Source organism: Salmo salar, chromosome 15 (genome assembly GCF_965601325.2).
Source record: "Salmo salar chromosome 15, fSalSal1, whole genome shotgun sequence".
In the NCBI taxonomy this organism is placed as follows: Eukaryota; Metazoa; Chordata; class Actinopteri; order Salmoniformes; family Salmonidae; genus Salmo; species Salmo salar.
Genome location: NC_138305.1, coordinates 12,516,807 through 12,544,255, shown reverse-complemented (window position 1 = coordinate 12,544,255; position 27,449 = coordinate 12,516,807). Strand labels below are relative to the sequence as shown.

General features: G+C 45.9%; 1 protein-coding gene across 2 annotated transcripts; it reads right to left on the bottom strand.

The window, feature by feature from the left end:
- Positions 1–236: 236 nt before the first annotated feature.
- On the bottom strand, positions 237–27,254 carry mccc2 (methylcrotonyl-CoA carboxylase subunit 2). 2 transcript variants are annotated; one of them, XM_014143558.3, is made up of 17 exons: positions 27,036–27,254; positions 23,481–23,547; positions 22,174–22,258; positions 21,949–22,050; positions 21,492–21,619; positions 21,175–21,287; positions 18,964–19,077; positions 18,445–18,509; positions 16,828–16,927; positions 15,636–15,731; positions 15,286–15,358; positions 7,391–7,467; positions 7,207–7,273; positions 6,836–6,992; positions 5,242–5,356; positions 1,622–1,707; positions 237–1,330 (listed from the first exon to the last, which is right to left on the bottom strand). In XM_014143558.3, the coding sequence occupies exons 1-17, from the start codon at positions 27,171–27,173 to the stop codon at positions 1,213–1,215; spliced, it is 1,701 nt and encodes a 566-aa protein (XP_013999033.1). In that variant the 5' UTR covers positions 27,174–27,254; the 3' UTR covers positions 237–1,212. The 2 variants fall into 2 exon arrangements, with proteins under 2 accessions (XP_013999033.1, XP_013999034.1); XM_014143559.3 differs by lacking the exons at positions 7,207–7,273; positions 7,391–7,467.
- Between the last annotated feature and the right edge of the window lie 195 nt (positions 27,255–27,449).

Here is a 27,449-nt window from a genome sequence, read left to right as displayed (position 1 = left end):
GTTACCATTTTCAAATAATATCCCAATGATCATTTAATATATTTCACTGTTCCGTTTCAATCAAATAAAATGGAGATTTAACAAACATTGACCAGCATCAATACAGGCTGTTTCAAATCATGTTACCAAGTGTTCTAAAACCTCAACAATTAAAAACTATTAATTTGGTGAGGATATGGAGAAAACAATGCTTCTGTAAATATTATAATGAAACAAAAAAAAAACAGGTTTCCATGTGTGGTCAATTCATTTAATTGGTGAACACCAGAACGGTAATCCAAATTTGAGAAAATAGAAGCAACATACAACAAAATAAAAAAACAGAGAGTTAGTTAGAAAGAGACTCCCAGAGGCGGTGTGATATGAATCCTGATGTTTGACCATATCAGAAGGAGTAACAGGCACTGAATGTGATTAAGGAGGACACTTAGTATTCTGACTTGAGGTTCGATTACTTATCTTACTTATCTTAGACTTTATCAGAAGTCTCCTTATTGACACTGATTAATGATTTATGCTGAAGTCAGAGTTATGTGTGAATGTCCCGCTTACAGAATACAGATACAGTTGAACAAAGCTGACAGTTTAATTAATTGCTTTTCCAGAACAAATTCTTCTTCTATGGTCAGTCACCACACACACACTACGGACAACGCTGCCTGGGGTTGTACAATTGACTGGTTCTACAAAATACATGATTGTCCCAAATGCCTCCCTACATAGTGCGCTACATTTGACCAGGGCCCATGTGGTAGTAGTGCACTATATAGGGAATAGGGTTCCATTTGGGACGTCGCATACAGGATACAGTCCTTGAAGACTCTATAGTACAGACTGGCTCCAGAGTCTCCTCTAGTGGGCCTGTGGATGTTTAGTCTGTCCTCTAGTGGGCCTGTGGATGTTTAGTCTGTCCTCTAGTGGGCCTGTGGATGTTTAGTCTGTCCTCTAGTGGGCCTGTGGATGTTTAGTCTGTCCTCTAGTGGGCCTGTGGATGTTTAGTCTGTCCTCTAGTGGGCCTGTGGATGTTTAGTCTGTCCTCTAGTGGGCCTGTGGATGTTTAGTCTGTCCTCTAGTGGGCCTGTGGATGTTTAGTCTGTCCTCTAGTGGGCCTGTGGATGTTTAGTCTGTCCTCTAGTGGGCCTGTGGATGTTTAGTCTGTCCTCTAGTGGGCCTGTGGATGTTTAGTCTGTCCTCCAGTGGGCCCGTGGATGTTTACATCCGGAACACTCCGAAGCGTGTCCTCTGTGTCGGGGCATTGAGTGTAGCACTGAGACTCATTCCCAGAACCAGACGGGTGTCAGCCGGGTCGATGATACCGTCATCCCATAGCCTACACAGACGGGCAGAGACAAACAGAACAACATGGAAGATAAGGAAACATACGCTAAAACTCACAATAGATATTATTATTATTTTAATTTTTTTTTAACTGCATTGTTGGTTAAGGGCTTTTATTCAGCATTTCACTGTAAGGTCTACTACACCTGTTGTATTTGGTGCCTGTGACAAATCAAATTTGATTTGAGATACTCTTCATAATTCATTATAAGCACATTAATAATGCCATCATAGACCGCCTTATGAACCATGCATCATATACTGGGTGATGCTGATATCTCACCTTGCGCTGGAGAAGTACGGGCTTCCTTCCTCTTCAAACCGTTTGACGATGGGTTCCTTCATGGCGGCCTCCTGCTCTGCTGTGAACTGAACATGGAAAATTGGTTATATTAGTCCTGTAACAGCCTGGATCAGCCCGATCCAAACCTCCCCTCAGGGACCCCCAGCCGATCCAAAACCCTCCACGGGGACCCCCAGCCGATCCAAACCCCCCCTCGGGGACCCCCAGCCGATCCAAACCTCCCCTCGGGGACCCCCAGCCGATCCAAACCTCCCCTCGGGGACCCCCAGCCGATCCAAACCTCCCCTCGGGGACCCCCAGCCGATCCAAACCTCCCCTCGGGGACCCCCAGATATTTCACAATGTTGTTGTAGCCCTGAAGTAGCTCAGCTGATTCATGTAGTCAAGGGCTTGATGATTAGTTGAAAAGGTGAATTAGTTTTAGGGCTGTGATGGTTTTGTAATCTTGGATGACTTAAATGGTCAGCCAAATAACCGTGGTCCAACGTTAGAATAGTAAAGATTAAGATTTAAAAAAATTAAGATTTCAATTTTCTATTCATTCTATTTCTAAGTTTGTTGCTGCTGCAGGGAGGGGGGGACATTGCCGAGGCAACCGAAGGCTGGAACACCTTGTTTTGTTTCATCACGTTGTAAAGAGTCCATGTTATCACAGAAACGGACTCAACCCGTATGAATGGCTGGCCGTCCCATCTTCAGTCAGCTGTAACATTTCTTTTTTTAAACAGTTATTTTATTTCATGACGGTCTTCATCCAATTACACTGCAATTGTGTCCTAATCAGGTATGCTAGCTCTGAAATAGATCAAATACATGGATCGGCTGGGGGTCCCAGAGGAGAGGTTTGGATCGGCTGGGGGTCCCAGAGGAGAGGTTTGGATCGGCTGGGGGTCCCAGAGGAGAGGTTTGGATCGGCTGGGGGTCCCAGAGGAGAGGTTTGGATCGGCTGGAGGTCCCAGAGGAGAGGTTTGGATCGGCTGGGGGTCCCAGAGGAGAGGTTTGGATCGGCTGGAGGTCCCAGAGGAGAGGTTTGGATCGGCTGGGGGTCCCAGAGGAGAGGTTTGGATCGGCTGGGGGTCCCAGAGGAGAGGTTTGGATCGGCTGGGGGTCCCAGAGGAGAGGTTTGGATCGGCTGGGGGTCCCAGAGGAGAGGTTTGGATCGGCTGGAGGTCCCAGAGGAGAGGTTTGGATCGGCTGGGGGTCCCAGAGGAGAGGTTTGGATCGGCTGGAGGTCCCAGAGGAGAGGTTTGGATCGGCTGGGGGTCCCAGAGGAGAGGTTTGGATCGGCTGGAGGTCCCAGAGGAGAGGTTTGGATCGGCTGGGGGTCCCAGAGGAGAGGTTTGGATCGGCTGGGGGTCCCAGAGGAGAGGTTTGGATCGGCTGGGGGTCCCAGAGGAGAGGTTTGGATCGGCTGGGGGTCCCAGAGGAGAGGTTTGGATCGGCTGGAGGTCCCAGAGGAGAGGTTTGGATCGGCTGGGGGTCCCAGAGGAGAGGTTTGGATCGGCTGGGGGTCCCAGAGATTTGGGAACGGCTGGGGGTCCCAGGGGAGAGGTTTGGATCGGCTGGGGGTCCCAGAGATTTGGGAACGGCTGGGGGTCCCAAGGGAGAGGTTTGGATCGGCTGGGGGTCCCAGAGGAGAGGTTTGGAAAAATGCTGGCTGAGGTGATACCTACTGTCAGAAAAAATCTCTAGTGTAGATGTTAATCCACTGGGGTATGGTGGAGGAATACTCACCTCCTATCCTCTCTGGTCTTTAGTCTAGATGTTAATCCACTGGGGTATGGTGGAGTAATCCTCTCTAGTCCGCTGGTCTTAAGTCTAGATGTTAATCCACTGAGGTATGGTGGAGGAATACTCCCCTCCTATCCTCTCTGGTCTTTAGCCTAGATGTTAACCCACTGGGGTATGGTGGAGGAATACTCCCCCTCCTATCCTCTCTGGTCTTTAGTCTAGATGTTAATCCACTGGGGTATGGTGGAGTAATCCTCTCTAGTCCGCTGGTCTTTAGGCTAGATGTTAATCCACTGGGGTATGGTGGAGTAATACTCCCCTCCTATCCTCGCTGGTCTTTAGTCTAGATGTTAATCCACTGGGGTATGGTGGAGTAATACTGACCACCTTGCCCTCTCTAGTCCGCTGATCTTTAGTCTAGATGTTAATCCACTGGGGTATGGTGGAGTAATACTCACCTCCTTGCCCTCTCTAGTCCGCTGATCTTTAGTCTAGATGTTAATCCACTGGGGTATGGTGGAGTAATACTCCCCTCCTATCCTCGCTGGTCTTTAGTCTAGATGTTAATCCACTGAGGTATGGTGGAGTAATACTCACCTCCTATCCTCTCTGATCTTTAGTCTAGATGTTAATCCACTGGGGTATGGTGGAGTAATACTGACCTCCTATCCTCTCTAGTCCGCTGGTCTTTAGTCTAGATGTTAATCCACTGAGGTATGGTGGAGTAATACTCCCCTCCTATCCTCTCTCGTCTTTAGTCTAGATGTTAATCCACTGGGGTATGGTGGAGGATTTACTCCCCTCCTATCCTCTCTAGTCCGCTGGTCTTTAGTCTAGATGTTAATCCACTGGGGTATGGTGGAGGATTTACTCCCCTCCTATCCTCTCTAGTCCGCTGGTCTTTAGTCTAGATGTTAATCCACTGGGGTATGGTGGAGTAATACTCCCCTCCTATCCTCTCTAGTCCGCTGGTCTTTAGTCTAGATGTTAATCCACTGAGGTATGGTGGAGTAATACTGATCTCCTATCCTCTCTGGTCTTTAGTCTAGATGTTAATCCACTGGGGTATGGTGGAGGAATATTGACCTCCTATCCTCTCTGGTCTTTAGCCTAGATGTTAACCCACTGGGGTATGGTGGAGTAATACTGACCTCCTATCCTCTCTAGTCCGCTGGTCTTTAGCCTAGATGTTAATCCACTGGGGTATGGTGGAGGAATACTCCCCTCCTATCCTCTCTGGTCTTTAGTCTAGATGTTAATCCACTGAGGTATGGTGGAGTAATACTGATCTCCTATCCTCTCTGGTCTTTAGTCTAGATGTTAATCCACTGGGGTATGGTGGAGGAATACTGACCTCCTATCCTCTCTGGTCTTTAGCCTAGATGTTAACCCACTGGGGTATGGTGGAGTAATACTGACCTCCTATCCTCTCTAGTCCGCTGGTCTTTAGTCTAGATGTTAACCCACTGGGGTATGGTGGAGGATTTACTCACCTCCTTGCCCTCTCTAGTCCGCTGGTCTTTAGTCTAGATGTTAACCCACTGGTGTATGGTGGAGGATTTACTCACCTCCTTGCCCTCTCTAGTCCGCTGGTCTTTAGTCTAGATGTTAACCCACTGAGGTATGGTGGAGGATTTACTCACCTCCTTGCCCTCTCTAGTCCGCTGGTCTTTAGTCTAGATGTTAACCCACTGAGGTATGGTGGAGGATTTACTCACCTCCTTGCCCTCTCTAGTCCGCTGGTCTTTAGTCTAGATGTTAACCCACTGAGGTATGGTGGAGGATTTACTCACCTCCTTACCCTCTCTAGTCCGCTGGTCTTTAGTCTAGATGTTAACCCACTGAGGTATGGTGGAGGATTTACTCACCTCCTTGCCCTCTCTAGTCCGCTGGTCTTTAGTGATGGTAGCCAGCACGGTGGCAGCCTGCTCTCCACCCATCACAGAGATACGGGAGTTGGGCCACATGTACAGAAACCGGGGGCTGGAGCAGAGGAGACATCTTGCTTACTGTACATGAGGAACCAACGGTCCCTCTAGCTACCAGGAAAGAAGGGCCTAATCCTAGGACCAACCTTCAATAAAATATTTCTGTCCATATAGGGCAGGGATCATCAACTACATTCAGTCGCACGACAATTTTTTTTACATTTACATTATTATTATTTTTTTTAACATTTTTGTCATTTTAGCAGACGCTCTTATCCAGAGCGACTTACAGTAGTGAATGCATACATTTCATACATTTTCTTTCTGTGCTGGCCCCCCGTGGGAATCGAACCCACAACCCTGGCATTGCAAACACCATGCTCTACCAACTGAGCCACAGGGAAGGCTAGTGTGTAGGGTTTTTCTTGCATGGATGGTCGGGGTGCCAGAACATAATTAAAAATACATTTCTAGACTTCAAATTGACCGCAAGAATCCCCAAAACAAATGTTAGACTAAAACAAAATAATTTCAAACCTTGCTTTTACATTTCCGTCTCTATTATGTGTGGGAACACACACGTACATTAAAATCACTTGTGAGCTGATTTCCTGGTGTTTTTACACTCTCATATCCAACAATGAAAATTCCACTTGTTTATTTTTCGCTCAGTACTTAGGGGGGCAGATAAACTCCCCCGGGCCACCAGTTGGGGAACACATATTGGGTATACCCGTAAGCTTGACAAGACCTGTCATTAAGACCTGTATCTATATACTGTGTAGGGTATACTATGTAGGGTATACTATGTAGTGTGTAGGGTATACTATGTAGTGTGTAGTGTATACTATGTAGGGTATACTATGTAGTGTGTAGGGTATACTATGTAGTGTGTAGGGTATACTAAGTAGTGTGTAGGGTATACTATGTAGTGTGTTGGGTATACTATGTAGTGTGTAGGGTATACCTATGTAGTGTGTAGGGTATACTATATAGTGTGTAGGGTATACTATTTAGTGTGTGGTGTGTAGTGTATACTATGTAGTGTGTAGGGTATACTATGTAGTGTGTAGGGTATACTATGTAGTGTATGTAGGGTATACTATATACTATGTAGTGTATACCATGTAGTGTGTATGGTATACCATGTAGTGTGTGGTGTGTAGTGTATACTATGTAGTGTGTGTAGGGTATACTATATACTATGTAGTGTATACTATGTAGTGTGTAGGGTATACTATGTAGTGTATGTAGTGTGTCGGGTATACTATGTAGTGTGTCGGGTGTAGGGTATACTGTGTAGGGTATACTGTGTAGGGTATACTGTGTAGGGTATACTATGTAGTGTGTAGGGTATAGTATGTAGTGTGTCGGGTATACTATGTAGTGTGTAGGGTATACTATGTAGGGTATACTATGTAGTGTTTAGGGTATACTATGTATGGTATACCATGTAGTGTGTAGGGTATACTATGTAGTGTGTAGGGTATACTATGTAGTGTGTAGGGTATACTATGTAGTGTGTATGGTATACCTGTAAGCTCTGCCACACATGCCGTAGTTGCCCGCTCCATACGAGCCACCGATGATCACCGTGATCTTGGGCACGTTGGCACACGCAACCGCTGTGACCATCTTAGCCCCGTCCTTGGCGATGCCACCTGCCTCGTACTCCCTGCCCACCATGAAGCCTGCAGAGAGAGACAGAGAGGGGGAGGACAGGGACAGAGAGAGAGGGGGGAGGGCAGGGACAGAGAAGGGGGAGGACAGGGACAGAGGGAGAGGAGGACAGAGGGGGAGAGAGCGACGCAGGGTCAGAGCACAAAACAAAAAAGATTAAACATTGAACTTCATACACCCTGCCAGCCATGTCTTGTAGAAGGAATCAATCTCGTCTGAACTTACCTGTGATGTTTTGTAGAAAGATAAGTGGAATATTTCTTTGACAGCATAACTCTATGAAATGAGTTGCCTGGAACGCAGTAATGCAGAACTCATTATGTACATAGTGATTATTTTACTGTGAATTAAAAAGATCCTAGTCTATAATCATGTGTCAGATCAACTTCCTCAACCTGCGTAAACGTACTTTCTTAGCAGACTCTGAGAACAGGACTCCATTGTTACCAATGATTCCAACGGGGTACCCGAATATCCTGGAGAACCCTGGGAACAGACAGGAGACGGAATTAACCACACCTGTACTTCAGCGACACACAGGTCTAAACACACCTGTACTTCAACACCACACAGGTCTAATCACACCTGTACTTCAACACCACACCTGTACTTCAACAACACACCTGTACTTCAACGACACAAAGCATTGTCTCTCAAGACATGCAGGGTTATATCCACATACTGGATGTATTTTAAGGTTCTGTACTGTAGATGTTCACCACATGACCAAAAGTATGTGGACACCTGCTAGTCCAATATCTCATTCCAAAATCATGGTCATTAATATGGGTCAGGGCTCTGTGCAGGCCAGTCAAGTTCTTCCACACCGATCTTGACACAGCATTTCTGTATGGACCTTGCTTTGTGCACGGGGGCATTGTCATGCTGAAACAGGAAAGGGCCTTCCCCCAAACTGTTGGCACAAATTTGGAAGCACAGAATTGTCTAGAATGTCATTGTATGCTGTAGTGTTAAGATTTCCCTTCACTGGAACTAAGGGGCCCAAACCATGAAAAACAGCCCCAGACCATTATTCCTCCTCCACCAAACTTTACAGTTGGCACGATGCATTGAGGCAAGTAGTGCTCTCCTGGCATCCGCCAAACCCAGATTTGTCTGTCGGACTGCCAGATATTGAAGAGCGATTCATTACTCCAGAGAACGCGTTTCCACTGCTCCAGAGTCCAATGGCGGCGAGCTTTACGCCACTCCAGCCGACGCTTGGCATTACGCATGGCGATCTTAGGCTTGCAGCTGCTCGGCCATGGAAACACATTTCATGAAGCTGTCGACGAATAGTTCTTGCTGATGTGGCTTCCAGAGGGAGTTTGGAACTCAGTAGTGAGCGTTACAACCGAGGACACATGATTTTTACACGCTACTCGCTTCAGCACTCGGCGGTCCCGTTCTGTGAGCTTGTGTGGCCTACCACTTCGCGGCTGAGCTGTTGTTGCTCCTAGACGTTTCCACGTCACAATAACATCACTTACAGTGAGGGAAAAAAGTATTTCATCCCCTGCTGATTTTGTACGTTTGCCCACTGACAAAGAAATGATCAGTCTATAATTTTAATGGTAGGTTTATTTGAACAGTGAGAAACAGAATAACAACCAAAAAATCCAGAAAAACGCATGTCAAAAATGTTATAAAATTACTTGCATTTTAAATGAGGCAAATAAGTATTTGACCCCCTCTCAATCAGAAAGATTTCTGGCTCCCAGGTGTCTTTTATACAGGTAACGAGCTGAGATTAGGAGCACACTCTTAAAGGGAGTGCTCCTAATCTCAGTTTGTTACCTGTAAAAAAGACACCTGTCCACAGAAGCAATCAATCAATCAGATTCCAAACTCTCCACCATGGCCAAGACCAAAGAGCTCTCCAAGGATGTCAGGGACAAGATTGTAGACCTACACAAGGCTGGAATGGGCTACAAGACCATCACCAAGCAGCTTGGTGAGAAGGTGACAACAGTTGGTGCGATTATTCGCAAATGGAAGAAACACAAAAGAACTGTCAATCTTCCTCGGCCTGGGGCTCCATGCAAGATCTCACCTCGTGGAGTTGCAATGATCATGAGAACGGTGAGGAATCAGCCCAGAACTACACGGGAGGATCTTGTCAATGATCTCAAGGCAGCTGGGACCATAGTCACCAAGAAAACAATTGGTAACACTACACCGTGAAGGACTGAAATCCTGCAGCGCCCGCAAGGTCCCCCTGCTCAAGAAAGCACATATACATGCCCGTCTGAAGTTTGCCAATGAACATTTGAATGATTCAGAGAACAACTGGGTGAAAGTGTTGTGGTCAGATGAGACCAAAATGGAGTTCTTTGGCATCAACTCAACTCGCCGTCTTTGGAGGAGGAGGAATGCTGCCTATGACCCCAAGAACACCATCTCCACCGTCAAACATGGAGGTGGAAAAATTATGCTTTGGGGGTGTTTTTCTGCTAATGGGACAGGACAACTTCACTGCATCAAAGGGACAATGGACGGGGCCATGTACCGTCAAATCTTGGGTGAGAACCTCCTTCCCTCAGCCAGGGCATTGAAAATGGGTCGTGGATGGGTATTCCAGCATGACAATGACCCAAAACACACGGCCAAGGCAACAAAGGATTGGCTCAAGAAGAAGCGCATTAAGGTCCTGGAGTGGCCTAGCCAGTCTCCAGACCTTAATCCCATAGAAAATCTGTAGAGGGAGCTGAAGGTTCGAGTTGCCAAACGTCAGCCTCGAAACCTTAATGACTTGGAGAAGATCTGCAAAGAGGAGTGGGACAAAATCCCTCCTGAGATGTGTGCAAACCTGGTGGCCAACTACAAGAAACGTCTGATCTCTGATTGCCTACAAGGGTTTTGCCACCAAGTACTAAGTCATGTTTTGCAGAGGGGTCAAATACTTATTTCCCGCATTAAAATGCAAATCAATTTATAAAATTTTTGACATGCGTTTTTCTGGATTTTTTGGTTGTTATTCTGTCTCTCACTGTTCAAATAAACCTACCATCAACCTACCATTAAAATTATCTTTGTCAGTGGGCAAATGTTCAAAATCAGCAGGGGATCAAATACTTTTTTCCCCTCACTGTACAGTTGACCGGGGCAGCTCTAGCAGGGCAGAAATTTGACAAACTAACTTGTTGGGAAAGGTGGCATCTTATGACGGTGCCACGTTGAAAGTCACTGAGCTCTTCAGTAAGGCCATTCTACCGACAATGTTTGTCAATGGAGATTGCATGGCGGTGTGCTTGATTATATACACCTGTTAGCAACAGGTGTGGCTGAACTACAAACACAGAGACGCATACAAAGCTCTCCCTTGCCCTCCATTTGGCAAATCTGACCATAATTCTATCCTCCTGATTCCTGCTTACAAGCAAAAACTAAAGCAGGAAGTAGCAGTGACTCGCTCAATACAGAAGTGGTCAGACGATGGACTGTTTTGCCCAGACTGGAATATGTTCTGGGATTCATCCATTGAGCAGTATACCACCTCAGTCACCGGCTTCATCAATAAGTGCATCGACAACGTCCCCACAGTGACCGTACGTACATTTCCCAACCAGAAGCCATGGATTACAGGCAACATCCGCACCGAACTAAAGGATAGAGCTGCCGCTTTCAAGGAGCGGGACAGTAATCCGGACGCTTATAAGAAATCCCACTACGCCCTCAGACGAACCATCAAACAAGCAAAGCGTCAATACAGGACTAAGATTAAATCCTACTACACCGGCTCTGACGCTCGTCAGATGTGGCAGGGCTTGCGAACTATTACGGGCTACAAAGGGAAAACCGAGAGATGCTTTTTATGCCTGCTTCAAGGCAAGCAACGCTGAAGCATGCATGAATGACCTTCTTGATCCAAATCAGTCAGGTTTCAAGACTGGTCATTCAACTGAGACTGCTCTTCTCTGTGTCAGGGAGGCTCTCCACACTGCTAAAGCTAACTCACTCTCCTCTGCTCTCATCCTTCTAGACCTATCTGCTGCCTTTGATACTGTGAACCATCAGATCCTCCACTCCACCCTCTCCGAGTTGGGCATCTCCGGCGCGGCTCACTCTTGGATTGTGTCCTACCTGACAGGTCGCTCCTACCAGGTGGCGTGGCGAGAATCCGTCTCCGCACCACGTGCTCTCACCACTGGTGTCCCCCAGGGCTCAGTTCTAGGCCCTCTCCTATTCTCGCTATACACCAAGTCACTTGGCTCTGTCATATCCTCACATGGTCTTTCCTATCATTGCTACGCAGACGACACACAATGAATCTTCTCCTTTCCCCCTTCTGATAACCAGGTGGCGAATCGCATCTCTGCATGTCTGGCAGACATATCAGTGTGGATGACGGATCACCACCTCAAGCTGAACCTCGGCAAGACGGAGCTGCTCTTCCTCCCGGGGAAGGACTGCCCGTTCCATGATCTCGCCATCACGGTTGACAACTCCATTGTGGCCTCCTCCCAGAGTGCCAAGAGCCTTGGCGTGACCCTGGACAACACCCTGTCGTTCTCCGCTAACATCAAGGCGGTGACCCGATCCTGTAGGTTCATGCTCTACAACATTCGCAGAGTACGACCCTGCCTTACACAGGAAGCGGCGCAGGTCCTAATCCAGGCACTTGTCATCTCCCGTCTGCATTACTGCAACTCACTGTTGGCGGGGCTCCCTGCCTGTGCCATTAAACCCCTACAACTCATCCAGAACGCCGCAGCCCGTCTGGTGTTCAACCTTCCCAAGTTCTCTCACGTCACCCCGCTCCTCTGCACACTCCACTGGCTTCCAGTTGAAGCTCGCATCTGCTACAGGACCATGGTGCTTGCCTACGGAGCTGTGGGGGGAACGGCACCTCCGTACCTTCAGGCTCTGATCAGTCCCTACACCCAAAGAAGGGCACTGCATTCATCCACCTCTGGCCTGCTCGCCTCCCTACCTCTGCGGAAGCACAGTTCCCGCTCAGCCCAGTCAAAACTGTTCGCTGCTCTGGCACTCCAATGGTGGAACAAGCTCCCTCATGACGCCAGGACAGCGGAGTCAACCCCCACCTTCCGGAGACACCTGAAACCCCACCTCTTTAAGGAATACCTGGGATAGGATTAAGTAATCCTTCTAACCCCCCCCAAAAAAAGATGGACTATAAGCCGCAACTTTTTTCCCACGCTTTGAACTTCGCGGCTTAAACAATGGCGCGGCTAATATATGGATTTTTCCCGCTTTCACATTTATGGGTCCTGCCAGCGTGGAGCATTGCCAAAAAATCCACTATCATCAACGGGTTTCGAAAGGCTGGATTGCTGCGTGTTGAAGAGGGCTCAGCGGGGGATTTGCCTCCGGATGAATGTGACGAGAGCGACAATGAAAACGATCCAATATCGGATGAAGCAATTCTGAGACTATTCAACTCCGACACCGAAAGAGATGACTTCAGTGGTTTCAGTGCACAGGAGGAGGAAGATAGTGACCAATGACTTTCTTGGTAGGCTACCGTTTACTGCTAATTTAAAAATTTTTGTTACAAGCCGTGTTTCGTTAAAGCCTATTTATTTTTGTTACAAGCCGTGTTTCATTAAAGCCTATTTATTTTTGTTACAAGCCATGCTTCGTTAAAGCCTGTGTAAAGTTAATTTGTTTCAATGTACCGGTAGGCACCTGCGGCTTATAGACATGTGCGGCTTATTTATGTTCAAAATAATACTTTTTTTAAAATTCAGTGTGTGCAGCTTATATTCAGGTGTGCTTAATAGTCCGGAAATTACGGTAGATGTACTATTGTAAAGTGGTTGTTCCACTGGATATCATAAGGTGAATGCACCAATTTGTAAGTCCCTCTGGATAAGAGCGTCTGCTAAATGACGTAAATGTAAATGTAGTGCACCAGCTGTTCCGGACGACTGTGTGATCACGCTCTCCGTAGCCGATGTGAGCAAAACCTTTAAACATTCACAAGGCCGCTGGGCCAGACGGATTACCAGGACGTGTACTCAGAGCATGCACGGACCAACTGGCAAGTGTCTTCACTGACATTTTCAACCTCTCCCTGACCGAGTCCGTAGTCCCGACCCCAGGCAGTATAAACCCCCAACCCCAGGCAGTATAAACCCCCAACCCCAGGCAGTATAAACCCCAGGCAGTATAAACCCCCAACCCCAGGCAGTATAAACCCCCAACCCCAGGCAGTATAAACCCCAGGCAGTATAAACCCCAGCAAGTATAAACCCCCAACCCCAGGCAGTATAAACCCCAGGCAGTATAAACCCCCAACCCCAGGCAGTATAAACCCCCAACCCCAGGTAGTATAAACCCCAACCCCAGGCAGTATAAACCCCAGGCAGTATAAACCCCAGGCAGTATAAACCCCCAACCCCAGGCAGTATAAACCCCCAACCCCAGGCAGTATAAACCCCAGGCAGTATAAACCCCAAACCCCAGGCAATATAAACCCCAAACCCCAGGCAGTATAAACCCCCAACCCCAGGCAGTATAAACCCCAGGTAGTATAAACCCCAGGCAGTATAAACCCCAGGCAGTATAAACCCCAGGCAGTATAAACCCCAAACCCCAGGTAGTATAAACCCCAAACCCCAGGCAGTATAAACCCCAAACCCCAGGCAGTATAAACCCCAAACCCCAGGCAGTATAAACCCCAAACCCCAGGCAGTATAAACCCCCAACCCCAGGCAGTATAAACCCCCAACCCCAGGCAGTATAAACCCCTAACCCCAGGCAGTATAAACCCCTAACCCCAGGCAGTATAAACCCCCCAACCCCAGGCAGTATAAACCCCTAACCCCAAGCAGTATAAACCCCCAACCCCAAGCAGTATAAACCCCCAACCCCAGGCAGTATAAACCCCAGGCAGTATAAACCAGAGGCAGTATAAACCAGAGGCAGTATAAACCCCCAACCCCAGGCAGTATAAACCCCAGGCAGTATAAACCCCCGGCAGTATAAACCCCAGGCAGTATAAACCCCCGGCAGTATAAACCCCCAACCCCAGGCAGTATAAACCCCAGGCAGTATAAACCCCAGGCAGTATAAACCCCCGGCAGTATAAACCCCCTGCAGTATAAACCCCCTGCAGTATAAACCCCCAACCCCAGGTAGTATAAACCCCCAACCCCAGGTAGTATAAACCCCAGGCAGTATAAACCCCAGGCAGTATAAACCCCAGGCAGTATAAACCCCAGGCAGTATAAACCCCCAACCCCAGGCAGTGTAAACCCCAGGCAGTATAAACCCCAGGCAGTATAAACCCCAGGCAGTATAAACCCCAACCCCAGGTAGTATAAACCCCAACCCCAGGTAGTATAAACCCCAACCCCAGGTAGTATAAACCCCAACCCCAGGCAGTATAAACCCCAGGCAGTATAAACCCCCGGCAGTATAAACCCCCAACCCCAGGCAGTATAAACCCCAGGCAGTATAAACCCCAGGCAGTATAAACCCCAACCCCAGGCAGTATAAACCCCAACCCCAGGCAGTATAAACCCCAACCCCAGGCAGTATAAACCCCAACCCCAGGCAGTATAAACCCCAACCCCAGGCAGTATAAACCCCAACCCCAGGCAGTATAAACCCCAACCCCAGGCAGTATAACCCCCAACAGTATAAAACCCAACCCCAGGTAGTATAAACCCCAGGCAGTATAAACCCCAGGCAGTATAAACACCAACCCCAGGTAGTATAAACCCCCGGCAGTATAAACCCCCGGCAGTATAAACCCCCGGCAGTATAAACCCCCAACCCCAGGCAGTATAACCCCCAACCCCAGGTAGTATACACCCCAGGCAGTATAAACCCCCAATCCCAGGCAGTATAAACCCCCAACCCCAGGCAGTATAAACCCCCAACCCCAGGCAGTATAAACCCCAGGCAGTATAAACCCCCAACCCCAGGCAGTATAAACCCCAGGCAGTATAAACCCCAGGCAGTATAAACCCCCAACCCCAGGCAGTATAAACCCCCCAACCCCAGGCAGTATAAACCCCCCAACCCCAGGCAGTATAAACCCCCCAACCCCAGGCAGTATAAACCCCCCAACCCCAGGCAGTATAAACTGATAGTGACCAGCCTAAACCCCCAGGTAGTAGAAACTGATAGTGACCAGCCTAAACCCCCAGGTAGTAGAAACTGATAGTGACCAGCCTAAACCCCCAGGTAGTAGAAACTGATAGTGACCAGCCTAAACCCCCAGGTAGTAGAAACTGATAGTGACCAGCCTAAACCCCCAGGTAGTAGAAACTGATAGTGACCAGCCTAAACCCCCAGGTAGTAGAAACTGATAGTGACCAGCCTAGTACTGACCTGTGACCACTGTATCTCCGTAGAAGGCTTTGAACTCATCAAACCGGCTGCCATCGACAATCCTTGCTATCACCTGGCAATCACACAGTAGAACACAGATATATTATAAACACAACCTAACAGTCCATTTAAAATGCCCCTCTGGGACATGGACCCCCATAATAACAATAATAATAACAATAATAATAACAATGAACCAGTACAATATTGTTTTAGCTCATCCATTCCCCTTGGACTCCCATAATAACAATAATAATAACAATAACAATGAACCAGTACAATATCATTTTAGCTCATCCATTCCCCTTGGACTCCCGTAATAAATACATTAATAAAACGTGGGGAAGTACCTCTCTGACATCAAAGTTGCGTTTGAGGTTGGCTCCTACGATGCCATACAGCTCCTCAGCTGGGTAGAGAGGATCCTCGGGGGGCTCTGTGGTCACCTGGCAACACACCAGGTCCATAACATCACGTCAATAGAGGGGCAGGAGAGGAGAAGAGCAACAAACTACCTACATGTTTCAATGACCAAGTCTCTTTTTCTTTCATATTTGTTTTTCTGAGAAAAAATTATTTAAAAAAATAAATAAATCGAACAAACATTAGCTACACAAGAAACCAACAACTCCTTTGACATCAAAAAACGATAGACCTGTAATCCCTTCTATATTTTGGTTGGGGTTTATATTTTCTTTCCAAAAACACTTGAGCGTTCTGTCTCTGGTCAACTCTCTCAGAATGATCTTCTGGACCCCTAACCAGTCAGGCTTCAAGACGGGTCACTCTTCAAGACGGGTCACTCAACCAAGACTGCTCTTCTCCATGTCACAGAGCCTCTTTTCTCCTTCCCCTCCCTACTGACACCCAGGTGGCGACATGCATCTCTGCGTGCCTGGCAGATATCTCAGCTTGGATGTCGGCCCACCACCTCAAGATCAACAAGATGGCGCTGCTCTTCTTCCCAGGAAGGCCTGCCCGCTCCAAGGCCTCTCCATCACGGTTCACAACTCCAGTGTCCCCCCTCTCCCAGAGTTCAAAGAACCTTGGCGTGACCCTGGACAACACCCTGTCGTTCTCTGCAAACATCAAAGCAGTGACTATGTTCTTGGTGTAGTTGAGGTCATAACCCACCTGTATGTTGAGGTCATAACCCACCTGTATGTTGAGGTCATAACCCACCTGTATGTTGAGGTCATAACCCACCTGTATGTTGAGGTCATAACCCACCTGTATGTTGAGGTCATAACCCACCTGTATGTTGAGGTTATAACCCACCTGTATGTTGAGGTCATAACCCACCTGTATGTTGAGGTCATAACCCACCTGTATGTTGAGGTCATAACCCACCTGTATGTTGAGGTCATAACCCACCTGTATGTTGAGGTTATAACCCACCTGTATGTTGAGGTCATAACCCACCTGTATGTTGAGGTCATAACCCACCTGTATGTTGAGGTCATAACCCACCTGTATGTTGAGGTCATAACCCACCTGTATGTTGAGGTCATAACCCACCTGTATGTTGAGGTTATAACCCACCTGTATGTTCTTGGTGTAGTTGAGGTTGCGGACGGCCTTGCGAGCCAGGTGAAGGGCGTGGCTATCGTCTAGAGCGTAGTGGTCTGTTACACCTGACTTCCTGTGGGACAGGAAACATGAAACAAACATGGATCAACACTGGATAGAGGAACCAGACCTAACCAATATCATACTGATACCTGCTCCATGGTACCATACAGTACCTAACTCATACCATACAGTACCTACCATACCTAACTCATACCATACAGTACCTACCATACAGTACCTACCATAACCTAACTCATACCATACAGTACCTACCTACCATACCAAACTCATACCATACAGTACCTACCATACAGTACTACCATACCTAACTCATACAGTACCTACCATACAGTACCTACCATACCTAACTCATACCATACAGTACCTACCATACAGTACCTACCATACCTAACTCATACAGTTCCAGGTAGAACCCATGTAAAAAGGATTCTACATGGAACCCAGAAGTGTTCCTAGCTGGCACCAAAAAGGGCTCTCCAAAGAGTCATTCAGCTATGGGGACAGCCGGAGAACCCTTTCAGGTTCTGGGTAGCACCTTTACAGTGTAACTAACCTGATCTTTTTAGAGGAAAGGTGAGACATTGTAGACATTAAGCCATTTAGGACCTGCGTCATACTGACTAATAGAAGAACCCAGTGGTGGAAAGTATTTAAGTAAAAAAATACTTTTTGGTATTTTTTTTTTTTTTTACTATTTATATTTTTGACAACTTTTACCCCACTACATTCCTAAAGAATAGATGTACTTTTTACTCCATATATTTTCCATGACACCAAAAAGTTACATTTTGAATGCTCAGACAGGACACCAATTAGGTCCAATACCGGCACCTATTAATAGAACACCTGGTCATCCCTACTGCCTCTGATCTGGCGGACTCACTAAACACACATACTGCGTTTGTAAATGATGTCCTAGTGTTGGAGTATGGCCGTCGGTCCGTAAATACATTTTTTTTTAAACAATAAAATTGTGCTGTCTGGTTTGCTTAATATATGGAGTTTGATGTAAAGCATTTACTTTGACAATTTAGTATTTTTTCCCACCACAGAAAGGACCAACGCTGTATTTGTATTTATTATGGATCCCCATTAGTTCCTGTCAAGGCAGCAGCTACTCTTCCTGGGGTTTATTATGGATCCCCATTAGTTCATGCCAAGGCAGCAGCTACTCTTCCTGGGGTTTATTATGGAACCCCATTAGTTCCTGCCAAGGCAGCAGCTACTCTTCCTGGGGTTTATTAAGGATCCCCCATTAGTTCCTGCCAAGACAGCAGCTACTCTTCCTGGGGTTTATTATGGATCCCCATTAGTTCCTGCCAAGGCAGCAGCTATTCTTCCTGGGATTTATTATGGATCCCCATTAGTTCCTGCCAAGGCAGCAGCTACTCTTCCTGGGGTTTATTATGGATCCCCATTAGTTCCTGCCAAACCAGCAGCTACTCTTCCTGGGGTCCAGCAAAATTCGGGCAGTTTATACAATTTTAAAAACATTACATTCCCAGATTTCACAACACAGTGTTCCCTCAGGCCCCTACTCCACCATGATGTCATACTGCCTGATACCTGCAGTGAAGATCCGCCCCTCCAAGATCCTCAGCAGAGACTGTCTCACCTGTTGCTGCTTTTACCTGAAAAACAACACAAAGGGTCGTCATGACACAGGAGGGTCGTCATGACACAGGAGGGTCGTCATGACACAGCAGGGTCGTCATGACACAGCAGGGTCGTCATGACACAGCAGGGTCGTCATGACACAGGAGGGTCGTCATGACACAGTAGGGATGTCATGACACCTCCCTTATCTCACCTCATTTGCTCACATTGTACATACTTATTTTCTACTGTATTATTGACTGTACGCTTGTTTATTCCATGTGTAACTCTGTGTTGTTGTATGTGTCGAACTGCTTTGCTTTATCTTGGCCAGGTCGCAATTGTAAATGAGAACTTGTTCTCAACTTGCCTACCTGGTTACATAAAGGTGAAATCATTTTTTTTTTTTTTTTATAAAAATAAATAGCACCGAAAAGATACATCATTTTCTAAATGCTAAATATCTATAATACGTTATGTAGTCCTCACCAGAGGGGGTCCTCCCAGGAAGATGGTTCCTTGTTTCCTGACGATGATACTCTCATCAGCCATGGCCGGGACATACGCTCCCCCTGCTGTACACGACCCCATGACCACCGCTATCTGGAATAACACATAACCACTGTTATCTGGAATAACACATGACCACCGCTATCTGGAATAACACATGACCACCGTTATCTGGAATAACACATGACCACCGTTATCTGGAATAACACATGACCACCGCTATCTGGAATAACACATAACCACCGCTATCTGGAATAACACATGACCACCGCTATCTGGAATAACACATGACCACCGCTATCTGGAATAACACATGACCACCGTTATCTGGAATAACACATTTACAAACATATACTGAACAAAAATATAAAACGCAACATGCAACAATTTCAAAGATTTTACAGAATTACAGTTCATATAAGGAAATCAGTCAATTTAAATTAATGAATTAGGCCCTAATCTATTGATTTCACATGACTGGGCAGGGGGTGCCACAAAAAAAAAGGCCACTCTAAAATGCAGTTTTGTCACACAACACAATGCCACAGTTTTGAGGGAGGGTTCAATTGGCATGTTGACTGTAGGAATGTCCACCAGAGCTGTTGCCAGAGAATTGAATGTTAATTTCTCTCCCATAAACGTCATTTTAGAGAATTTGGCAGAATGTCCATCCGGCCTGACAACCACAGACCACGTGCATGGCATCGTGTGGGCGAGTGGTTTGCTGATGTCAACATTGTGAACAGAGTGCCCCATGGTGACGGTGGGGTTATGGTTTGGGGCAGGCATAAGCTACGGACAACAAACGCAATAACATTTTATCGATGGCAATTTGAATGCACAGAGATATCGTGACGAGATCCTGAGGCCCATTGTCGTGCCATTCATCCACCTCCATCACCTCATGTTTCAGCATGATGATGCACAGCCCCATGTTGCAAGGATCTGTACACAATTCCTGGAAGCTGAAAATGTCCCAGTTCTTCCATGGCCTGTATACTCACCAGACATGTCACCCATTGAGCATGTTTGGGATGCTCTGGATAGACGTGTACGACAGCTTGTTCTAGTTTCCACCAATATCCAGCTACTTCTCACAGCCATTGAAGAGAGTGGGACAACATTCCACAGGCCACAATCAAAAGCCTGATCAAGTCTATGTGAAGGAGATGTGTCGCGCTGCATGAGACAAATGGTGGTCACACCAGATACTGACTGGTTTTCTGATATCCGATGGGGACGGAGGGCGACGTCTGATCACACATTACATCTAGATCTGAATATCCATGGTACCATACAGTACTATGATTAGAAAAGTGATAACATATCATTCACAAGTGATAAGCTAATATTGTCACCCATCAGATTATTCTTGATTTAAATCTTGTCTTTACATATACTAAATAATATATATGTGTGAAATTAGTTTTGATGCAGAATGGACCGTTATCATGCACCTGTATTGAAACCGGGGCAGCAGGGGAAAAATACATGTCATCTATGCACTTAAATAGCGAATGGAGGACGCTTTTCCCGTGGTTCATTTTCATGCCACTCAGGCAGATTATACTCCTGTTGTAAAGAGAAGCAATTTGCTTTATATTAGGAAAGCTGAGAAATAAATATAGTAGGCCTACCCTATAGAAATCTGATCCTCCTCTTTTTAGTAGAGGCCATCACTCTGTTTTCTCACGCAATTGCAAATAAAATAAAAAATAAAAATCACATGTGCCGATTACAACAGCTGTAGACCTTACCGTGAAATGCTTACTGACGAGCTTGTTGTATTCGGCGCGTGAGACAAATAACATTCTATTTTATTTTTGATTTGATATTTTATCGTGAGGTACCTTGGCAATTCCCAGCACTAATTATGGGTCAGACTCTACTCCACTCCACCTTTCAGAAAATGACCTGTGTAAACAGGCTGCGGTCTAGTGGTAAAGTTCACGGTGTGTATGCTCCTTTCCCCACCGGAGACCGGGGTTCAATCCCCACTCCCCACTCCAATCAGTTTATCACATATGATTTCCTCTATTTAAATCGTGTGTAAATATACGCCCAAAAATATATTTACAAAAAAATACACATTACCCGTGCTATTCATCGCCCGTGCTATTCATCGCCCGTGCTATTCATCGCCCGTGCTATTCATCGCCCGTGCTATTCGTTACCTGTGCTATTCGTTACCTGTGCTATTCCGTCTGAGGAGAGGCGAGCCTGGTTGAAGAAGATCCGTCCAAAGTGTTCTCTGTCTGGGAAGACCTCGGCCTGTCTGGGGAGGTTGGCTCCCCCGGAGTCCACTGCAGAGGCACACAATCACAAATCAACCCCCCTAGTCCCTGAGTCCACTGCAGAGGCACACAATCACAAATCAACCCCTAGTCCCTGAGTCCTTTCCCCTCCGGAGTCCACTACAGGAGACAAACCCTGGGAGAGTGTTACATTGATAACACAGCTATCTATCCCCATGCTGCCACCAGTATAGAGAGTGAGAGGGCACTCACCCAGGTATATACATGGCAGGTGGTTCTGCTGAGCTATCTCCTGGGCTCGGAGGTGCTTCTTCACTGTGACTGGGTAGTAGGTGCCTCCTTTCACCGTGGCGTCGTTAGCAACAATAACACACTCCACCCTGGATGGGAAGACGACCAATCAGATGAGTAGATAACAACAAAAAGGACTGCTGGAACAATAAGCATTATGACTGGAAGATAAGTCTGAAACACACCACGTTCATGGACCTGTGTCTACAGCGTCTACAGTACTCTGTCTACAGCACTCTACAGTGTTGTGTTTACAGTACTCTACAGTGTTTAGTGTTTACAGTACTCTACAGTAATCTACAGTACTCTACAGTGTCTACAGTACTCTACAGTGTCTACAGTACTCTACAGTGTTTACAGTACTCTACAGTGTTTACAGTAATCTACAATACTCTAGTGTTTACAGTACTCTACACACCCTGAGACTCTGCCAATCCCTGTGATGATGCCTCCTGCTGGAACCTCCTCTTTCCCATAGAGCTCGTATGCTGCAAACTGGGAGAATTCCAGGAACGGAGACCTGCAGAGAGAAACACAATACAGGAACCCTCAGACCTGGAAACGTCAAAACAAAGTGGTTTTGGAGCCTCTACAGAGGATACATCTACAACTAGGTGTTCAGAGAATAGTCGCGTGTGTTTACCCTGGGTCCAGCAGTCTGTCTATACGTTCTCTGGGGAGAAGCTTCCCTCTGGAGATGTGCAGATTTCTGGCACGTTCTCCTCCACCTGGCTCAACACATTATCAGACAGGCTGATCAACAGGCAGGCTGGTCAACAGGTCAACAGACAGGCTGGTCAACAGACAGGCTGGTCAAGAGGTCAACAGGCAGGCTGGTCAACAGACAGGCAGGCAAGTCAACATGCCATCAGACAGGCAGGTCAACAGGCAGGCTGGTCAACATGCCATCAGACAGGCAGGTCAACAGACAGGCAGGTCAACAGACAGGCAGGTCAACAGACAGGCAAGTCAACAGGTCAACAGACAGGCAGGTCAACAGGTCAACAGACAGGCAAGTCAACAGACAGGCAAGTCAACAGACAGGCAGGCAAGTCAACAGACAGGCAGGCAAGTCAACAGACAGGCAGGCAAGTCAACAGGCAGGCTGGTCAACAGACAGGCTGGTCAACAGGTCAACAGGCAGGCTGGTCAACAGGTCAACAGACAGGTAGGTCAACAGGTCAACAGACAGGTAGGTCAACAGACAGGCTGGTCAACAGGTCAACAGGCAGGCTGGTCAACAGGCCATCAGACAGGCAGGTCAACAGACAGGCAGGTCAACAGGTCAGCAGACAGGCAGGTCAACAGGTCAACAGACAGGCAGGTCAACAGACAGGCTGGTCAACAGACAGGCTGGTCAACAGGTCAGCAGACAGGCAGGTCAAAAGACAGGCTGGTCAACAGGTCAACAGACAGGCAGGCAAGTCAACAGGCAGGCAAGTCAACAGGCAGGCAAGTCAACAGGCAGGCAAGTCAACAGGCAGGCTGGTCAACAGGCAGGCTGGTCAACAGGCAGGCTGGTCAACAGGTCAACAGGCAGGCTGGTCAACAGGTCAACAGGCAGGCTGGTCAACAGGTCAACAGGCAGGCTGGTCAACAGGTCAACAGGCAGGCTGGTCAACAGACAGGCTGGTCAACAGGTAGGCTGGTCAACAGGTCAACAGACAGGCATGTCAACAGACAGGCAAGTCAACAGACAGGCAAGTCAACAGACAGGCAAGTCAACAGGTCAACAGACAGGCAGGTCAACAGGTCAACAGACAGGCAGGCAGGTCAACAGACAGGCAGGTCAACAGGTCAACAGACAGGCAGGTCAACAGGTCAACAGACAGGCAGGTCAACAGGTCAACAGACAGGCAGGTCAACAGACAGGCAGGTCAATACCGGACATTACTACATCTGTTAACATTCAAAAGAGTTTTCACATGTGAAGGTGCCAACCTAACTTACCCAATTTGATTTTCTCCGATCTGCCTTTCAACTCATCAACAAGGACTTGCATTCGTTCATAGTTTTCCTGAAAAGATAAGTATAATAATGTGAAATGCCATAGTGTATTAGTGTAGTATGAGTGGGAGCTTCCAGAGCAGGTTATAAATCAGGCAAGGACTAGCTAGTATCCTAGCTATTAAAAATCTATCCTAGTCAGGCCATTCCTCTGTTCCAGCTGTCTGAGGTGTTATTAGATAAGATACTGTTTGGCTTAGCACAGAGAATTTAACCAACCTTAACTTAGAGATACTTACTCAATTCCCAACTTGGAAGACTACTGTCACGAGAATGTTCAAATCCCAATGATGATAACTAAACAATCATTTAAGCTTTGACCAATTCCCCGAGGTTTGTAAGACCCTGGGTTTAATAATAATAATAATTAGGCAAAGTCTCAGATTCTGCAAAAGGTTCATTCTTTATTCAGAGAGTACTCTGAAGTCAAAAATTAGAACACAGTCATTTTATAACTCACACACACCAGTAGAAACTCCACCTCCCTTTAGGTGGGCTGTATTTTCCCACAATACTAACACAAAATATCTCATTATCTTCTAGCCATTTCTAACAGTTACTCCCCCTTACCTAGGGGAGGCCTCTTTCCTGTTATTTGGTTTCAGATTTATCACAAGTCGACAGTTCAGTTGGCCTTGAATGTCTCAACTCTACCCAGCTCATATTGCGAAATAGTAACACAATGGTCAAGTCACTCACATGATGGAATTATGACTCGAACACATTTCATACAATTATATGATTTCAGGGTGGAATACTTTAGTCATTACTTTAAAAATATAAATTCCTTTATCAACTACCAATGTCTTTTACGTCCATGTTTAGTTGCAGGGGGTTAGAAAAAAAACGTTATTAAATTAAATAAGCTTTCTCTGCCCTTAACCTTGTTCTGAATACCTACAAAACAAAGGTCATGTGGTTTGGTAAGGTGTGATTACTACCTCTGAGGGTTTAGAGCTTGAGGTAGTCACCTCATACAAGTACTTGGGAGTATGGCTACATGGTACACTGTCCTTCCCTCAGCACATATCAAAGCTGCAGCCTAAGGTTACATTTAGACTTGGTTTCCTTTATTGTAAATCACTCCTCTTTCACACTACCTTCTTGCCCTTTGTGCTGTTGTCTGTGCCAAATAATGTTTGTACCATGTTTTGTGCTGCTACCATGTGTTCCTACAATGTTGTTGTCATGTGTTGCTACCTTGCTACGTTGTTGTCTTAGGTCTCTCTTTATGTAGTGTCTCTTGTCGTGATATGTGTTTTGTCCTATATTTATTTTGTATTTTTAATCCCAGGCCCCCGTCCCCGCAGGAGGCCTTTTGGTAGGCCATCATTGTAAATAAGAATTTGTTCTTAACTGACTTGCCTAGTTAAATACAAAAATATAAAAAAATGTTGCTCCATGATGTAATCCAACAATGTATACACTGCCATCAAGTCTATTTTAAATGTTCTGATCTGGACAGGTGTGTGTCCACCCCAACGTGCCACCTATCACCATGACACCTGTCCAGATCAGAACATTTGAAATAGACTTGATGGCAGTGTATACATTGTTGGATTACTTCATGGAGCAAAAAAAAAGTTTATTTAATAAGGGAATCTTTTCTAAATTCAAAACGAACCACCTGCAACTAGACATTAAGGGTAGTGGTGTTATGTTTGATAGTGGAGCTACGAGGTGTGGGTTCAAACAGTGTGCCGATGTCTGTATCGCTCTATCAGAAGCACGTGATTAATGACGTCTGAAGCTTTGTTTCGTCGAACACTTGATTAGTTTGATATTGGTTTAGTTATTGGTTTAGTTTAGTTATTTACAATGACGGCCTACCCCGGCCAAACCCGGGCGACACTGGCCTAGTTTAATAAAGGTTCAATTAAATTTAAAAAAATTTAAAAGATGAACGTCATAGCAGCAACGCTAGATGGAGCCTATCTACACTAAAACTTCCGGTTTGGGGATTTTGCCTTCAAAATAAAAGTCTGCGGTAAAACGTTATGCATGTTATTCGAATTCCGTATTTTTTGCTGCTTTGCAAATTAATAATGTCAAGAACATAACCTACTGGTAAAAAACATACAATCAAGATAATGATTGTACGAATCCTGCTTATTTACTGGTGATATTGTTCTTCAAGGAACAATTTTGAAATGTAATGTCTGAGAAAAGTCTCACTGTATCATTGTTCTATTGCACTGTACAGGAAAAACGATAGTTTGTGTGTCTGCAGAAATGACGCAGTCACGTTGAAATGACGCCGTCACGTTGAAATGACGGCGCCACGTTGAAAGTCACTGAGCTCTTTGGTAAGGTCATTCTACTGACAATGTTTGTCTATGGAGATTGCATGGTGGTGTGCTCGGTTTTATACCTGTCAGCCAAATCCACTAATTTGAAGGGGTGTCCATATAGTTTGTTATATATAGTGTATGAACTAACTTTACATTCAAACTCACCTGTTTTGTATTCTAGGGACTCTAGTGACTAGACTGGACCCTAGTTTTATGGACACCAATCCATTGTTTTTCCATGTACAGTGCAATATTTATACCATATAGTGTGCAGGCACCCCACTTTAAGCTGTTTGACCACAGTAAAAGGCCACCAACACTCTGTATTATTCAGAGCCCCATGAAATAACAACATATATACATTCTACAGACCCTATTGAGTCACTCCCTACATTACTTATATTGCGTCACCTAGAATAATTTTTGCTCTATAAACCAAGATTGTGTATTTCATAAACAGTGATTTGCATTGGGGTCATTTATTTGACCTTGGAACGTGTTTTAAACGCCAACTTGTATGAAAAATGTAACTTTAAAACAAATCACTGTTAATGTTTAGACACTTTTTTCTTCATATTATTATTGTTGTTTTTATTATTATGAGTAAATACACGTTGACACTTTTCTACTATGACGTGGGGGGACTTTTATTTTTAAAAATTCCGGAATTCCATGACCCGGAAGTACTTTTTTAAGCGTTGCTGAGGAGACGATGTCGGACCAGATGCATTTGCCCTTCTCAATGTTAGCTAGCCCTGGCTAATTACAGTACATGTTAGCTAGCTAGCCCTGGTTAATTACAGTACATGTTAGCTAGCTAGCCCTGGTTAATTACAGTACATGTTAGGTAGCTAGCTAGCCCTGGTTAATTACAGTACATGTTAGCTAGCTAGCTAGCCCTGGTTAATTACAGTACATGTTAGCTATCTAGCTAGCCCTGGTTAATTACAGTACATGTTAGCTATCTAGCTAGCCCTGGTTAATTACAGTACATGTTAGCTATCTAGCTAGCCCTGGTTAATTACAGTACATGTTAGCTAGCTGGTGATACAGGGGTTGAAACGAAATTGCAAACAACTGACAATAAGCCAGCTAATTTATCTGGATAGCATTACTACACTCATTGAGAGTAATTCATTTCCAAGGGCAGTCCGAGGTAGCAGCGTCTCACAATGATACGTTTTCCCATTGACCCTCCACCACCTACCGCAAACTCCGCGGACTGTGTGTCAGGCTGTGTACCGACGGCTGCCACTCTGTCACCGTGGTAAAGTCGTGTTGTTGCTACTGGCAATCCTCTGCAACGAAGCAGGGTCAGCCATGGCCTGAAAGTCTGAAGAAGCATGTTTTTTGACAGCTAACTAACTAACCACCTAGTTAGCAACTGTGCAGAGATATTTGTTATTGCTCGACCCATAAAGCATTGATCAACCACAGTATGTTAGTTTACCGCCGCCTCCTGGACGGGCGTGGGGGAAATACATCTAAAAACTGGAGAAATAAAATGTAATGTAACAAAACCACCAACTAATTAACTGATCAAAACAAATAACATTTAATCCCTGCCAATTTAATTTGTTATGTATTGTTATTGTTATCCCTGACATATTTCTTATTTGTC